Source organism: Anser anser (assembly GCF_964211835.1).
Source record: "Anser anser genome assembly, chromosome: 3".
Classification (NCBI taxonomy): Eukaryota; Metazoa; Chordata; class Aves; order Anseriformes; family Anatidae; genus Anser; species Anser anser.
In genome coordinates this window covers 24,051,035-24,067,895 of record NC_139722.1, presented here as the reverse complement: position 1 = coordinate 24,067,895, position 16,861 = coordinate 24,051,035, and the positions used below count along the sequence as shown (strand labels likewise).

Below are 16,861 nucleotides of genomic sequence, written 5' to 3'. Positions count from 1 at the left end.
GAGCAAAGACTGAGAGAGCTGGGACTGTTCAGCCTGGAGAAGAGAAGGCTCAGATGGGATCTGATCAAAGTCTATAAATACCTGAAGGGAGGGTGCAATGAGGATGGAGCCAGGCTCTTCTCAGTGGTGCCCGGTGCCAGGACAAGAGGCAGTGGACAAAAACTGAAACACACACAGGAGGTTCCTCCTAAACATCAGGAAACATTTATTTATCATGATGGTGGCTGAGCACTGGAGCAGGTTGCCCAGAGAGGTTGTGGAGATTTTCAAAAACCATTTGGACACGGTCCTGGGCACCCTGCTCTGGCTGTCCTGGCTTGAGCAGGGGGTTGGACCAGATGGCCTCCAGAAATACCTGCCATCCTCCGCCACTCTGTTATTTTGTTTGATGTAGCTTTTCAGTACATGTATTAAAACAAAATTGAATCAGTTAACCCCACATCATAAACCCTGGTCATCCTTATTTCTTTTTATGTCTTAAAAAATGAAGTCTTCCTCCTTTTAGTTTCCATATTTCATAGGCAGGTGGTTAAGGAATAGATTTTCCATATATTTTTTATATATAGGAAGAAGTTACTTGTTAGCATATTTTCTTTAGAATTCCAAATGTTATTAAATAATGTATCAATTAAAAGGGTTTTATTTGCATTTTTAGATGTTCTGCTAGGCCAGTATTTATGGGCACAAATGCTTGTACACATTGCTTTCTTTGTCTCCTAGAATGGCCTGTTCAGCCGCCAAAACACCCACACAAAATCACCTACACTCCTCTATTTTTGGAAGAATGGACAGGTTAAGCAAATTATTTAAAAAGTAATGCAAGCTGATAACATTCTTTTCATCACTCTCTCCATTTTTCTCCTTTCTACATTTCTGGGACTACAAGGACTACACATTTCTGTGATTTGAATCTGTAGGCTTATGTCCTAAATCATGCTAGTTTTATATCAAATAGCCTCTGCAGGTGTGGTAATACATGTCGTGCGAGCATTAAAGAACACACCCAGCCAATATAGAATTGTTAAAGTATATCCTTCTCAGTAGAAGAATACAGCAGGAAAGCAAGAATCTGCAAAATAGAGATGACTGAAAAAAATTATCCTCTGTTTTTTAACCCACACCATCATTGGCCGTTGTGGCGGTGAGTGTGAACTGAGTGTCTAGTTTGGGTTATCTGCTTCTTAGTGAGAGGCATTGTTGAAACAGGGATCTTATCATTATCATGGCATTTTCAGCTGCTATTTTTTCCACTAAATTTCCAGTGTTACTAGCATAGTGTTTACTCACAAAGCATATGTTTACTGTGCAAATACTCCATAATACCAATATCATTAACCTAAAATTGAGGGTTGGTACCTCTCAGAAAAACAAACAAACAAACAAAGTAGGAGGTGTTGAGGTGCTCAGGAACAATGAAGTGAGGAAATGGCCCTAAAAAGATCGCTATAATTCAGGCAGAAGTTGCTTCTGGCAGCTTGTGGCATTAGAAGCTAACTATATGAACAGTGGTTTAAAGCCTGAGTTGTGTAATATTGTGTAGTAAGCCATATTACTTTCCTAAGAGCAATTTCTGTTTGAATAGTAACACAGCACTGAAAAGGTGATCAAGTCCAATACTCTTCAATATTTTCTTTCTTATATTCACATTTCCTTGTTGTACATACAAACGGTTGTTTCTCACCTTTTCACTGGGCACCTCTGAGAAGAGTATATCTCCTTCCTCTTCATTAAGTTCTTTTCTCCAATTAGGTCATAAAATACCATTTTAGGTCATACTTTTGCCTTCTTTTCTCTAGCTAATTCATCCTATGCCTTACACAGATCATGACTTCAGTTCACAAGCATCTTAACGGCCTGTTGCTAGAGTCAGTCATTTTAGTTTGTCAATATCCTCCCAACTTTTTTTAATTCCTTTTTATTAGTCTCTAGAAATATTATTAATTTCAGCTAATTTTATGTCTAAAATTAGGCAAGAAATCAGGTCAACTTCCTTGAATCAATGAAAGAAAAATATTCATCCTATCTTAAGAGATGTCTATCTTACTTATCAATTTATTCTATTTCTTTTCCCAGCCCTCAATGTTATCTCATAATTTCAATTTTTCTATCTCGATTTTATGAGCTATTCTAATCCTCCTTCTTGTCAATACTTTTTTCTAGTTTTGTTTCACTATCATGCTCCTAATACAGATATATTCTTCAGCTAATTATAAACATTTCTGAGAAGACTGGTCCGAAAACCCAGACGTGAATACACTGCTAGTGATCTCTCTCCTGTCTAACACTTTCCCATCTTGTAATTAAACTACTAGGGGATTTAGATCCACTGACTTCTGAATTTTGTCTGTTCATTATCTGCAGTGGATCTTTAAGTTTAGCTCTTAATCACCATACAGTTATGTAAATCTCAGATGCTGTGATTTGCAGAATTATATGTATTCTTCTGTCCAGTTATGATTGAATTTGTCATCTAGATGAAGGATATCATTAGAGGTACTCAGAAGTCTTCCACTAAGAGTGATCTTTCAATGGAAAAGGTACTATTTTATCAAAATTTTATAAGCATGTACTTAATTTAGTAGAACTTATACAAGGAAATATCTCACAACTCCAGGATTATTTATTTTCTCCTTAAAATAAAATAATAATAATAAAAATGATACTACTACTGCAGCTGCACCACCTGTATCAGAACTGGCAATTTTCCAGGCATCACCTCCTGAGGTGCTGGCGAGTTAAACCTGTTCTTTTTTTTCTCGCTATTCCTCAAAGACTCAAAACTCTCAGTCACAGGAAAAAGATAACATCCTACAAACTCTTGTCAGGAAGTAAAACAGGATACATATATATATATATTAAATATAAGCATTTTCATAGAGCAGGAGAAACATATCCAAAACACACATATCCAGAAAGCAACCACAGTAAGTGGTCTCTTAGCACAGAGTCAAGATGGAGCAATAAAATTGAGTCATAAAGAACATGTTGAAGTTGCTTCAAAATAAATGTTCCATGAGGATCTGTACTCCCACACCACTTGTTCTTGGTTTTAACATAGTATTCATTAAAACTACAACAAAACGAAAAGCACGTACAGAATAGATACTGATATGGAAGGAAAAGGGGCTTATTTTGATAGGTGGAGATATATTATTAAATGATACATCCCAGATCAAATGACACAGGCAACACTGAAGCTTTTAATACTACCAACCATATGGAAATTAAAAGATGAAAGTGCTCTCATTCTGCAATATTGAATAACACTGTTTCATCAACAAATCAATAAAAGGTAGGCTTTGTGTTTAGGAACAGGTAACCATGAAACTGAAGTTACAGATCTGTTGCAGATAAGGCTGAAACAATTTCACTGGGTTATTTAATCCATCTACCTTTCTCATACCATGATCAAATACAGGTTTCTAAAGAAAAAAGAGTGAAAAATGACAGATTACAAGCACTAGGATCTCTTAGTAGAGAACTGTAATTAAAAGAAAACACCACATATTTGTATTAAAATAAGTGAGAGCTAACTTAAGACAGAACACAGAGAGAAGGGAAATCAAATCTTTTCACCATAGTATGAAATGGGAACTGCAGAGTGGTTGGTAGGAGAAAATAGCATCCATACCAAAGAAGCTTGTGGTTTAGAACTGAAAGGAGCTTAGAAAAGTAGCATGACCGAGAAAAAACAGAATAGCTCTCTCTTTTGTATGTATTCCTCTTGATTCTTTCAGTTCTTACAATTATTTTTCTTTTTGTATTTTCCTTTCTCTTTCTTCTTTTTTCTTTTCTTCTTTTTTCTTTTCCCCTCCCCTCCCCTCCCCTCCCCTTCTCTTTTTACTCATTTGTAGGGCGATAGTTCCTTAAGTATCCCTGCCTTCCCTCTTTTGCTTTTGCTTTCCTTATGAATTTGCATTTGGAACTTCACAGCTCATTTCTGCTTAGTTGTTTGAGTTTTTTGAAACAGGGACTCTGCACTCACATTGATAATTGCCCTCTGAGCATACCTTTCTTCTCTAAACCATTATGGTTTTTATTAACAGCAATGGCAAGAAAGGTAGCATTCATACTTGGTTTGTGTTCCATCTTCTTTGCTGTTATCTATTTTTTTATCCTAATTCACTTGCAGAGAATTGTCCTTATCCTTACGCAGTTTTCTCAGTTGCCTTTCTCATCCCCGTCTCATCTCTCCATCCAGGTAGCTTTCTTGTTAGGTTTATTTCAAAAAGGCAAACTTTAGTCATGGAGGCTAGTCTATCTAGGCTTTTTTTATAGTCGTTGGAGAGAAATAGGTTGTTTTAGACATTGAATGAAAGGAGGAGCTGAATCCTGGAGAATAGTCTACTCCTTCATTTGCTACAAGCAGTTTAGCAGAATCTGAAACCTAAAAAGGAAATATAAACATTTTCCTTTGAAAATTGATTCTTTTCATTCAGAAAAGACTAGTAGTCTGTCTTAAAAAACTTCTATGGTAATTTCTTCCTTGAGAATTGGTAGGAGAAACTTTGTCAGGTCAGCCAAATTCTCTAAGTGTAAACTAAGGCTAAATAACTTTTTCCATAAAATACCATTGCTTCCCATGTCTTCTTTCTTCCATATCTTCTTTGAATACTATCTTCATTCACATCCTGTGCTCTTCTTTCTCAGTTCCATAGATGGCTCCCCTGAAGCTTGTTATTTTATTGATCTCAGTGGTTCTCTTGCTTTTTGTATTTGTTCTGTCATCCACATGAATTGCAGTCATTGCTTCTCAGCTAGTTCATATTTCTCTATCCCTTTCCCTACTAGCCATTACTTGGCTAAGCAGTTAATCCCCCCATTAACACCTTGTCAGGGGAATAGCGAAGTGCTGCTGCAACCCATGGTATGCCTGCATAACAGGTATGTGGAATCTTGTATGATGGTCTGGTCTTAAAATCCTTCTCTGGCCACCAAGGTCATCAGAGACTTGGGAAGCCACTTCACCAAAGCCATCTTCTTATATATTAAAACAACAATTTCCACAAGTCAGGAAATGCTAAGAAATAGCTAAGCTTTACTAATTGTTCTATATGAATAGGAGGCAGTGACAATAAAAATACAGCCACATGGAAAGAAATTCTAAGCAATGGGTTTGACTTTAAACTCCTATTCACATTAATGAGAACAACTGACAATAGGAGTGAGGTTCTGAGTTATGACAGAAAACATAAAACTGAAAGTTCTTCTACAACAGCAATTCCTTTAGCATTGACTTTAAGTGGCCATCGTAGGTTTCCTCCATATCAAACAATGTTATGTCTGCTCCCTCCTTCTCTTGTAGGTACTCACAGGCAGCCTGCAGGCTACCTATAAAAATGGATAGCAGAAGCCAGCAGATGACTTGTCTAGGTTTGCTGGTGGTACTCTATTAAAGCAAAACAAAACTAAAACTATTAACTCTGTTCAAATAGTCAGGATCTTGCATAATCTGAACAAATGTGGGTAAGTAAGGGCAGCTTTGGGCACCTCTCACAGAATTATCTGCAGGAGTAAACAAAATGTAACAGCCTGACAGATAATGCAGAGCACCACTATTTTCCTGCAGAAATTTGCAGAAATCCTGCAGAAATACATGTTACAGGCAGAATTTGCCCAATATTCATCTTGCTTCAGTTAGCTAGCCAATGCCGATTGCTTGGGGCTAATGTATAAATACTATAATGCAATTTTAAGGGAAAGTTTGCTGAAATTAGAAGTATGAGCAAGAAAGACTTTGCATACATCCTTTCTTTGGAAGAAGCACTTTGAATGAGAACATTTTAAACTATCAAAATATGACTCATCTAAACAGTTGTTAGGGCAAGTCATCCGTAAGAAACAATTTGTTCCAAACTAAAAATTATATTACTATAGATAATCTCAATGATGATCATAAGCCCTGAAATGATATATTATATATGTAAGGATTAAAGGACAGGAGAACAAGATAGAATTTTCTAATAGGAGGAGCTCAACCATCAAATTATGCATCTGAGGGCAAACCTCTACTGAGGTGACTTAAAACATAAGCACAGAAAATGATCAGAAAAGAAAGAGGTGAAATATCTCTCAGTAAGACATATTTCTAAACTTACTTCTGGAATGTGATATTTCAGGTTCAAGCTACTAAAATGTGTTCACTTAAATTTAGCAAGAGATTGCTCTGCTTCATTACTTCTGAATATGTTGAAGATCTATTGATCAGAGGGTGCATTGATAAGATGGCTTCATAAAGAGAGCAATTTGACTGTAATCATTAAAATCTGTATGCATACTAGCAACTTTAGATAGATCACAATGAGAATTCAGTACAATAAACTACACCATATAATGGAGCAGGATATGTATGAGGCAAGAATTAATGAAAATTAGTGGTAAGCTGACATTTCAATGCAATGAGTTTTGCTCTAAAGAAGAAGACAAACAACCTATAAATTTGATTATAAATTCAGTGTACTCTGGGATTCATTAACTGCTCTACCAAAGAAATGTAATGGATAGCAAATGCTCGCTAGTATAGTAAAATAAAGGTATTAAAAATGTGTTAGCTAAATATTGTTAGCACTGGTAACCATATCAGCAAAGATATAAAATTAAGGGTTTCTTCACATACTAATAACCAGTAAAAACTTCCCAAAGATACATACTAAACATGCAGATTTCATAAGGATTCTGGATCTTTGCTGTGGTATGTAGTCCTTGCTAGAGGATGAGAAAGAAACTGCACTACTATTTTGTCTTTCAGTCCCACCTATCTGCCCTGTAAATGGATCCAATAGTGAAAATCCAATCACTAGCATGTCTCTGTGTCTTGACAGCCTATGTCAGATACTCTTGTATGTGCAGTGCTCCTCCCATTCCTTTTACAGTGTACTCATACTCTGCATAGATATTTGAATTGCAGCACTGAACTACACAAACGACGACTAACCTTCTTGAAGGTTTTGAATAATGGAAATGATATACTTTAGGAAACTATGAGTATATGATACTTAATATAGCACAGTATAAAGTTAGCCAAAAGCACTCACGTATTTATTAAATGTTTTGAGAATTGACCACTATTTTGTACTAGTAGTAGCAGCCACTGCTTGTAAGTGCCATTTGAAACTATGAAAACTAGTTATCAGCAGAAGACTTTTTTAAAAGTTAAATTTAGATAAAATGAATTTTATGTCCCACTGAAATTCCCACTAGATTTCTTTCTTATAAAGTACAACTAGCCAGGCAGCAATTTTGACAGGAGGTATTCAAGTATTAAGTGATATATACTGTACTAAATACCTAGTGTGATGAGTAGGAATAACAGAAAGACTTCAAACAATTGCTTAGGAAAAAAAAAAAAAAAAGAAAAAAAAAAGAAGGAAAAAAAAAAGAATGTCATAGCTGTTGGGAGTAAAACACAAGAGCAGAAAGTTAATATAGTGAGCTTTGTGCAGACAGTCTGAAACTGTCAAAGCCTGACCCCTTTCAAGTAGACCTGTCAGACCAATTAACTTAAGAGGGGAAAAAAAAAAAAGCAAAGTCATAATGAGGTGACAGTGAAAGAAAATTCTTTCCTCAGGTCTAAAACAGGATACATTTTTTTTAGTGAGTGAAAAAGAGTCCTAGGGGCACATTTCTAACATGTATAACATACAATAATACTATCCCTCTGAGAGGATTCTTTAAGATGAAAATATAAGTAGTTTGGAAAGACAAAGAAGGTAAGGAAAGGTCTCATTTGATTGCTCCAACAGCTTTTGATTTTGCAATTACTTCATCAGTGGTGCTTTCCCAAGTAAGGATTTTTTATTTTTATTTTTTTGTCATACAGATCTGACAAATGTTTCCAGTCATATCCCAAACATTCTGGAGATCTACATTTCATTTGCCAAAATGAATTGCTTACAATGAGACAATTGCACATTATTTTAACTTTATATTGATTTGAAATACTTAAATCTACTAATCCTATCTCCCTAATTCTCTCTACAATTTGTAAAGCACTTGTCTTCAAAAGAATCTTGTTAGTTTGTAATGTTATTCTTATTTTGCAAATGGGAAACTAAGACATGGAAAAATTAAGACATATAACTTCCAATATTTTGGAACTGATTGATCTGCTGAGAACAGACCAATCCCTGTAAAACAGATCAATATGATATAGAAGTCAGCTTTAAAGTTTGGATCATAAAGTGGAAGATGTATTAAAAACAATTGTTTCTTTATTTAGCTTGTTTTTTTATTTTGTATCACTTTTATGTTCTCATTTTTAAAAATTGTGATCAGTAACGTGGAAAAATGCCATTTTCATGAGAGCAATTGCAAAATAATCACTAGAAAATAGCATAACAGAATATTTTACTCTAAAATATGTACAGCTTTAATTAGCTGGCTTATTTCATTAATCGAAAAGGGTATATGTCAATAAAAATTTTGTAAAGAACTGTCAGATCCCAGATTACTAATGGAAATGACTTCAATCATTTGGGGAGTGGAGGTCAGGCCCTGATCTCTTCTCTCCGGTGACAGCAACAGGACCCGGAGGAACAGCATGGAGCTGAGACAAGGGAAGGTTAGGCTGGGTGTTAGGAAAAGGTTCTTCACGGAGAGGGTGGTCGGGCACTAGGACAGGCTCCCCAGGGCAGCGGTCGTGGCACTAAGCCTGACAAAGCTCAATAAGCATTTGGACAATGCTCTCAGATGGGGTCCGTTTTTTGGTGGAGCCAGCATTTGGACTCAGTGATCCTTGTGGGTCCTTTCCAACTCGGGATATTCTATGATTCTGTGATTAGCATGTTAGTATGTATTTTGAATGGATCTGGACAGTCTTGCCTGTGCAAAAGAGATAATGGAAATCTGCAAAGTCATGTAAGTATTCAAAATTTTACCGTGTCACATAAGGTACATTTGAGCCTGTGTACATTCCCAGAATAAAGTTCTAGGCATAAATCTTTTATTTTCTTTACAGAAGAAACATTGAGCACTATCTAAAGTGGTTGTTAAAATACATTCATGTTTGGACATTACTGTATTTTTTTAGATACCTCCCTATTGCTGCAAAGGAAAAACATGCTGTTTGTACTAAAATCTCATCTATTCAAGTATTTGCTAGCATATTTTCTTTTGCCGCAAGGCCTTTGCTTAAAGTGGTACCACCAAAAAGGCTAGAGTAGTTTTTTACTACTGTAATCCAATTTATAAAAACGTTAAAAGAAAGCTTCAGAAATTAATTTATTTTCCCCCTTAGGCTATTTTTGTGTGTTGCAGGGCTTCTAAGCCACTTGTTATCATTCCATTTCCATTTACAGTGGCTTCGTTTCAATGATTTTTGTGGAGGTGCTCTGATACTGTAATAAAAGGTGAGCCTGTAAAACCTAGGGAGGTGGAAATGTGGGTGATATTTCAGTTATTAGTGGCTGGTGTGTGAAGAGAAAACAAGTACTCTCCACAGACTTTTCCTTTCCAGATCCCATTTATTATAGAGGCATAAAATACCATTTGTGTTCCTGTGATAGGGTTTTGAGGTTTGGGGTGTCTTTCTTTCCTTCTTTCCTTCCTTCCTTCCTTCTCTCTCTTTTTCTCTCTTTCCCTCTCTCTTTCCCTCCCTCCCTCCCTCCCTCTCTCTCTCACTCTTTCTCTCTCTCTCTCTCACATATGAGAAGTTCTGTACGTTTTTCATTTCTGAACCATTCACAAATGGGGCTATGAATATAATCTACAGCATTATGAGTGATTTAGAATAGTTATGATTTAGAATAAAACAAAGTTTCAGATAAAATGCATCTTCATTTATTCTGAAGTTATATCAAATGTTCATTGCTGTAATGTTGTTCCCAGTCTTATGTGGCTCTCTCTCTAAAGCCTTTTGACATATGAAATACCAGCCAGCTTCAACTTTGCAGTTGTATAAAATAATGGATCAGTATAGGCTGCTGTGGATTAATGGATTAATGCAACGTACTCACCTAAAAGATGATTGAAAGTAGCATCCACATGTGAGAGTAATCAGACAAAGCTCACATAAACGTAAGTTTAAACTGATTAATGCAAACATTGTCAAAGATTATATCTTAGATTGTTTGACAAAGTAAGGGTGACAAAGAACACTGAGAGGTCTAAGTTTTTCTGACTGAATTCCTAATCTTTTTATTTAATAAGAAATGTTAAATCTCATCTGTAAGCTATTATTAACAATGGTCTTAGTACTATATTTTTATTACCAAACTAATCTTACTTTCATTAGTGAGCCTGTTACCCATAGGGGTATAGGTGAAGGATATAGTTATGAAAATCATGAAATTATGAAAATCGGCTGTTTACATGATTTGCCAAATTAGGATTTATTTGGAGCAAAATTATTAATTAATTGAACCAAATCACATTCATGTTTACATGTGTTTAACTTTACTTTTACTGGGTCCACCTGGGTTCATATACCAGTATACCTGAGAGGTGTCTTTGGTCTAAAGAATCATTAGCTTTAGAGTAACTGAAGAAACTTCTTTCTCATATTGGGAAAATATTGGTTTTATTCACCTAGCAATAAGTTTATAGCATTGCTTCATTTTTCACAATGTTTTATAGCACTACTTTTTTCCCCCCAGTTTTATCAAACATTAGACTGTTTTCTTTCAATATCATTTAGTATAGAAACATATGAGGCTATTTCTGTTGCTGTACTTTTTGTGTAATGGGTAGAAATCATGCAGAAATACACAGTACAATGCTGCAAAGAGAAGTTCTGTCAGAAGGAGGCGGCACTTCAGCACAGCCCTGGCATGGTGCCTTGGCCTAGCAGTTCATTTAGCATGTAGCTGTCAGTCTTCCACCAATTTCAGACGTACAGTGACTTTTTTCTTCTGTAGCTTGCACTATATTGGAGAGTGGGACTGTGGGGAAGTAATGCACCATCCCATTATGCAAGCCCATGAGTTACATAAGGCTCGTTTTCTGTCAGTGAGCACTGGGTGGGCCATCATCTCTCAGATCTTCCTTGTGATCCCAGCTCCCACCACCCTGTGGTAGCCAATGAGACCTGCCAGGTCTCCTCCAGCAGCCGCCATTCCTGCCAAAGCCCTGAGCCCTGCCACTTTCCTTAGATCTGCCTCTGCTTCAGTTCCCCTCCCAGCCCTATATTAGTTTGGCAGTTGCCAACCCTTCTCACATTTTCCTGTTCCCTTATGAATATCTGGTAACTGTGGTCGTGAGTTTGCAGTTTAAGATTTTTCTACAGTAGATGGAAGCGTTGCTGCTGTGGCAGTTTGGTTGTTATCTAGAGAAGCCAGCTTCTTTTTCTGAAGGTTAAATATGTGAAAATTGTTAAGCTTGCAGCTTTTTTCTGCTTACTGGCTGAATGCGGTGAGTTCTGGTTATAAGGGACTTTCTGGACTTTACTGAGGGAAGTTTTTGTTTTGATTGCTTCCTTCCTTCCCTTACTAACAAAATATTAATTTTATAATCTTGCAATGAATACTTTGTCAACCTAAACTTATAGGAAATATCAGAAAGCTTCCACATTACCATGCTATGGAAAAATTTAATTCAATACAAGCTTGAATTAAAATCTATTACTTATCTGTTCAAAACTGATTAAAAATTTGAGATTGTAAATACTAAATTTCAAATGAAAGAGCACCCAAGTAAGAGATGAGCCTTTTGTATACTGCATGTTGTTAAAATAAATAAATAAATAAATAATAATAAAAATCTTTAAGCAAGCTAGGACAGGTGGTCCATTAATGAAATGCACACACCTTAACCACATCTAGTTAGGACTGAGGAGCACCTGACATTAATTAATAAAATGAGGAACTGAGGGAACAGCTGAGGGGGTTGAATGAGTTTCATGCAGTGCAGTGAGCTACAGAAGAGGGCTGGTGGAAGAAGTGTTGGGGATTCTCATGATGTTTATTTGGAATTTATTTATTTTTTAATGAAAGCATGAATGGGAAGTAGGGAACTGGAAGAGCAGCACTAGGACTTTGCTGTGGGCCTAGTACCTGAGAGAGGCTGATGATGTAGAAGTCTGAAGCTGGGGAAAATACTACAGGGGAAGACTTGGCTGTAATAAGAAGAGTAAGAGGCTTTAATTCATGGTTTGTTTTTTTTTTTTTTTTTCCTAGGAGAGAAAGCTGATTAACACTCATCAATGTGATGTTGCTGTGTTTTTTCTTTATGCTAGAGAGATGGGGAAGCAAAGGGTAATTCTTGTGTGGAGAACTGTGTATTCTCCCTGTGCTAGGACTCTGTCGGTTGCAATGTTCCCTGTGTGTTTTTTTTTTTAAGGGAATGATCAATGTTACTTTAGATTTGAGTAATCAAATTAATGCTTCTGAATGAAAAACATGTTGAACAACTTGTTCTGTGTGTTTTCCCTCTTTCTGGGGTATGACTGAAAGAAAAAAGTTGAGGGGGGGATATGATTGGGGATAGTGTTTATGTATATATATACATGTTTAGCTTATCTTGTGTGATAGAAAATAAGTTATAAAACATAGATCTTGTGCTAACGGTATAGTAGTTCCTCATGCCTTTATGTATGAAACAGTACCTGACCCAGGTTTTAAACGATTGCTTCTTGTTGGCAAAAGGATGTATGTGTATTATTAAGATAAGGCTTTGCAGCAAGTTAACAGCCTGGTTTGCTGAAATAGATATGCTTGTCTCTTGGCTTTAGGTTCTATTAAGTGCCTTCACCTATGGGTAACTGTTCTGTCTATACTGACTGCCAGCACTGAGGAGTTTGCCCCCAGGGATGGCATCTTAAAATGATGATGAAAACAGAGGAAATGAAATATAAAGCTTTAACAGTTTGCTGTTCTGTGTTGAGCGCAGGTGCCCAGGTGGCAGCCAGGGGGCTGCAGGGCGCCTCTGTGAGGAGAGGCCGGGTCTGCCCCAAGCCGGACACAGGCGGTGCCAGCCGGCACCGAGGGCCCTGCTATACGGCATGGCCTCTAGCAAATGTGTTAAAGAGGGTGAAACACTGCACAGCAGAATAAGGACTGTGGAAAACTGTGAGGAACAACCCTGTCAAGCCCAAGGTGAGAGAAGGAGAGGAGAAGGTGCTCCAGAGAGCACAGGTTCCGCTGCAGCCTGTGGAGACAGCAGCCTGAGCGGATATCTGCACTGCATCCTGTGGGGGATTACTCTGGAGCAGGTGGATATTCCCCAAGGAACCACAGACTGTGGAGAGTCCCTGCAGGACCAGGGGAAAAGTGTGAGAGGGAGGGAAAGGCTGAGAGAAGTTGTTAGGAGTGAGCACAGACCCTATTCCCCACCCTGTGCTGCTCCTGGGGTAGAGTGCGGGGCTGTGGAGGTAGAGGAGCTGGGATTGAAGGAATGATGTTGAACCAAGGACAAAGGGGGGTGTGGAGGAAGGCTTTGTTTTTTTTTTTCTTTTTTTTTTTCTTTTTTCTCACTGTTCAACCCTATTTTAATTGGCAATAAGTTAACTTTCCCAGAGTTGAGTCTGCTTTGCCAGTGGTAGTAACTGGAAGAGATCTCCCAACCTTTAACTTGATCTGTGGGCTTTCTGGTCTTACCTTCTCTCCTGCTAAGAAGGGGGAGTGAGAAAGTGGCTGGATAGGGTTTGGCAGCTGGCCAAGGTCAATCTACCACAAAGGCACTAATAAGCTATATCCAGGAATCCATAGTCATATCTTGATTGCTTTTTTTTTTTAAATTCAGACCACTAGTAGCATATGCATGTTATGGACTTGGTGATGTTGGATGTCTAAAAAAACATAGAGGAGTTTTTCCTTGATTTTTATTGAAGGCACAGTTCAAGGATAATTCCCAGTTGGACAAAATGTGAGTGAGATAATTCTGGAGAACTGCAGTAGGCTGAAGTCCTAGTTTGTAAGAGTTCCCTTTGACTTGCCTCACTTTCTGATGTGTAACTGATCAACACAGTGTTTGAGGCAGCACCTCCATGTAGCTGTTTTTATATGGTATGGCAAGTTTGATAATGAACTTAAGGATGTTGTTGATTGAATGACAAATTCAGGAATAGTGTATACATCCTGAAAAAGCTATGACAGTGATGGCATGCACCTCTGTGGTGTTTCATGTGGCGGTTGATGACTTCTACCACTTCATGATAAAATCAGATTTATTTTCTTCTGTAGACTTGGAAAAAAAAAAATCTCAGATTTTCCTTTTTTAACTGGTTTGCCCAAAATTGCTTTTGGGGTAATTCATTGGAACGTGGACTTACTTATTACCTTCCTATTAATGACATTGATCCTTTTGGTGAATAGCTTTTGCCATTAACATCTGATAGCTAACTTCAGACAAGAATTTTTTGTCAAATGGAGTGTATTTATTTATTGCAAGAACCCTTCAGGGAACAAGCTGTACAGATATGAGGTCTTGCATGCACACATGCATGCCAGGAACAACACTAAAAATCTGTAACAGATCTGATTCTCTTTCTAAACATAGTCTTCATTGATTTTATTGGCCTAATCTGAAAAAAGAATCAGTCCTTATGAAGAAGCCCCTCTCTCTGTCTTTTTTTTTTACTGTGTTTTTTCCCCGCTTAGATTTCCCAAAAGAATTTCTTAAACCTTAATGAAATTTTGACACATGATAACCTGAATACATCAGTTAGTACCACATCTAGCAAATAAAATGCTTAAGGTGCTTCTATTTTTACCTCCCCATATACGCACTATTTATTGGCAATTGTGGAATTGGTACATATTCTTGTTAATGTGAACTAAAGAAATGAGATTATTCATGTTGGATATCTGTTTCTGGTGGAGTTGTTCTAGCTGTTGTTCTGGATGTTCCTCATCTAACCACTTCAACCAGGTGCAAAATGTTTCTTATTTAAAAACAAATTATGTAGTGACTGGGAACAAGAAAGTTATAGTTGAAGGGAAGAGGAACAGAGTTACTTTTATGTCAAGGGTGTCTTTGAAACACCTGTGAAGATCAGTTCAAATTTAACTGTGCTTGAGTGTGTGTCAGTTGCTACATGGACAGTTGGGACTTACTAAAACTTCTTAACTACACTCAGCAAAAATTCAGTTGTTAATAAACTTACACAAGCAACCTAAAACTTCTTAGTCTGATAGTACTTGCATATTTCCTCATGAGCTATTGAGTGTGCTGGCTTCTGTTATAGCTTGTGGTAGAGACTGTGGCCATGCCTTCCTTATGGGCTATAGATTCATTGCGTAATTTAGGTTAGGAGAGACTATGGTTATCTGATCTTATTTCCTATTGAAATTGGAGCCAAATATGAAGGTGGATTATGCTGTTCAGGGCCCTGTTACCATGTGCTCAGTTTCACATGTTGTATAAGACAGTAAAGGTTAAAACAACCTGATTGAAAATCAAAAAGGCCAAGGGGAAGTGAGAAGTTTATGCTGATGCCATTTTACACAGCTGGGAAAAGCAACATTCTCCATGTTAAGGGAAGTTTCATTTTCTTATCCCTATATCTTTCCCTTTATTCCACAAATCCCACTGAAAGTGAATATATTTAAAACTATTTTTACCACTTGCACTGGCTTGCTGGTATTAAACTTTCTCAGTAAATTTCCCCAGTAATTTTTCCCAGTTTTCATAGTACTTAATTTCATTAAGACCTTGCTTAGTCTTTATTTGCATGAAAGTTCTCTAAAAACAATAAACGATGAACCTAAAAGGCCACCAAAAGAAAAACATGGGTAGTCAACATTAAGCAATCCTTCTACTGCCATACAAGACTGTCCAGATTCAAAAGGAGATTATGGTTAATGTTACTAACAGCAGCTACAAATCTAAGAGAATTAATATAGAGACGTCTACATCCATCATGAGTATAAAGAAAGTGTGAAGAAATGTTTGAGCTAATTCCAGTTGAAATGGTTTTGGTTACTTATTTGGCCATATTATCCTTTCAGTATTCAAAGCTGAAGCAAAGGCACAGGAATTGTTGCTTCTAGAAACAGCCCAGCTCTCTGTGCTGTGCTTTGCACACTGCTGAGCTGAGCCAGGTAAACAAAACCAACACAGCTGCTGCTCATCCTGCTTGATTTCTACCTTTTTTGCTTTGCCCCGCCCCTTTCCCAGGTAATTGGTTGGGTGCCAGGTGGGCCTAATGGTATATAAGCTGCAGGTGGCCTGTGGGAGAGCTCCTTCTGTTAGAGCTGCTTTTGGGGGGGTGAGTGCTTTGTTTTTCCTTCAGCCACTTGCAGGGTTCTTTAGGTGGGTCAGAGTGTGGGGGCTGATGTGTTTCTAAGTTGAGGGAGGTAAGCATGTCTTTTTGAGGTGACAACTAGTAGGATCTTTTAGAGTAAAGCAAGCTGCGTAGTAGTAGGTGCCTTTACTGCATGCAGCTCTTCTTCAGGTGAGTAATTTTTAGAGCATGCTTATGGGTAGGGAGATGATGTTACTTAGCATGTTTGCTTTGTGGTTCTAGGTCTCTTATGATTTTTGCAGAATTATGGGGCTTACTGTGAATGTGACCTTATGCCTTCACCTGTGTGTCAAATGCTGTCGAAGTTACAACCTTGGTGTTAAAGTGATGGAGCAGGGTTTAGGGGAAATGTATCATCCAAGTTCCCTGTGCTAGTGAGTATCTGAAAACAGCAGAAGTAGGCATGTAAGGTGTAGTCTTTCTCAGGATTAGGGACAGTTTCTTGTATTTCTGGAGCTTTTTTTCTGCTGTTTTGCTGGCTGTAGAGTCTTTAGACCTTGTAGCCTTCTAGATTTTAAATGCTAGGAATTCCCTTAATAGAGGGATATTTAGCAGAGGTTGCTTGTTACCTTGTTTTTGGGATGTGGTGTGGTACGCTTCTGTTTTTGGGTTATGTTTTAATCTCCAGCTATATCAAGCCATTTGTGTAACTCTCCAGAGGAGTCATGAAGAGCTTCAGTATGT

The 16,861-nt window shown here is 37.5% G+C and overlaps 1 protein-coding gene and 1 long non-coding RNA gene across 14 annotated transcripts in view; one reads left to right on the top strand and one right to left on the bottom strand.

The window, feature by feature from the left end:
• CSMD1 (CUB and Sushi multiple domains 1) overlaps positions 1-16,861 on the top strand; it is a 1,157,973-nt gene that overhangs the window by 333,204 nt on the left and 807,908 nt on the right. Inside the window, exon 1 of one of the 13 annotated variants that reach the window (XM_083828017.1) lies at positions 14,702-16,327. The exons of the other annotated variants lie outside the window; for them this stretch is intronic. Within the exon in view, the coding sequence (XP_083684143.1) occupies positions 16,311-16,327 (17 nt within the window). The 5' untranslated portion in view covers positions 14,702-16,310. Of the gene's footprint in view, positions 1-14,701; positions 16,328-16,861 lie in introns of those variants that run through there. 13 annotated transcript variants of the gene reach the window in all.
• On the bottom strand, positions 756-4,785 carry LOC310896117. The gene is made up of 2 exons (XR_014581187.1): positions 4,572-4,785; positions 756-4,387 (listed from the first exon to the last, which is right to left on the bottom strand). It is a non-coding gene; the product is annotated as an uncharacterized lncRNA (long non-coding RNA).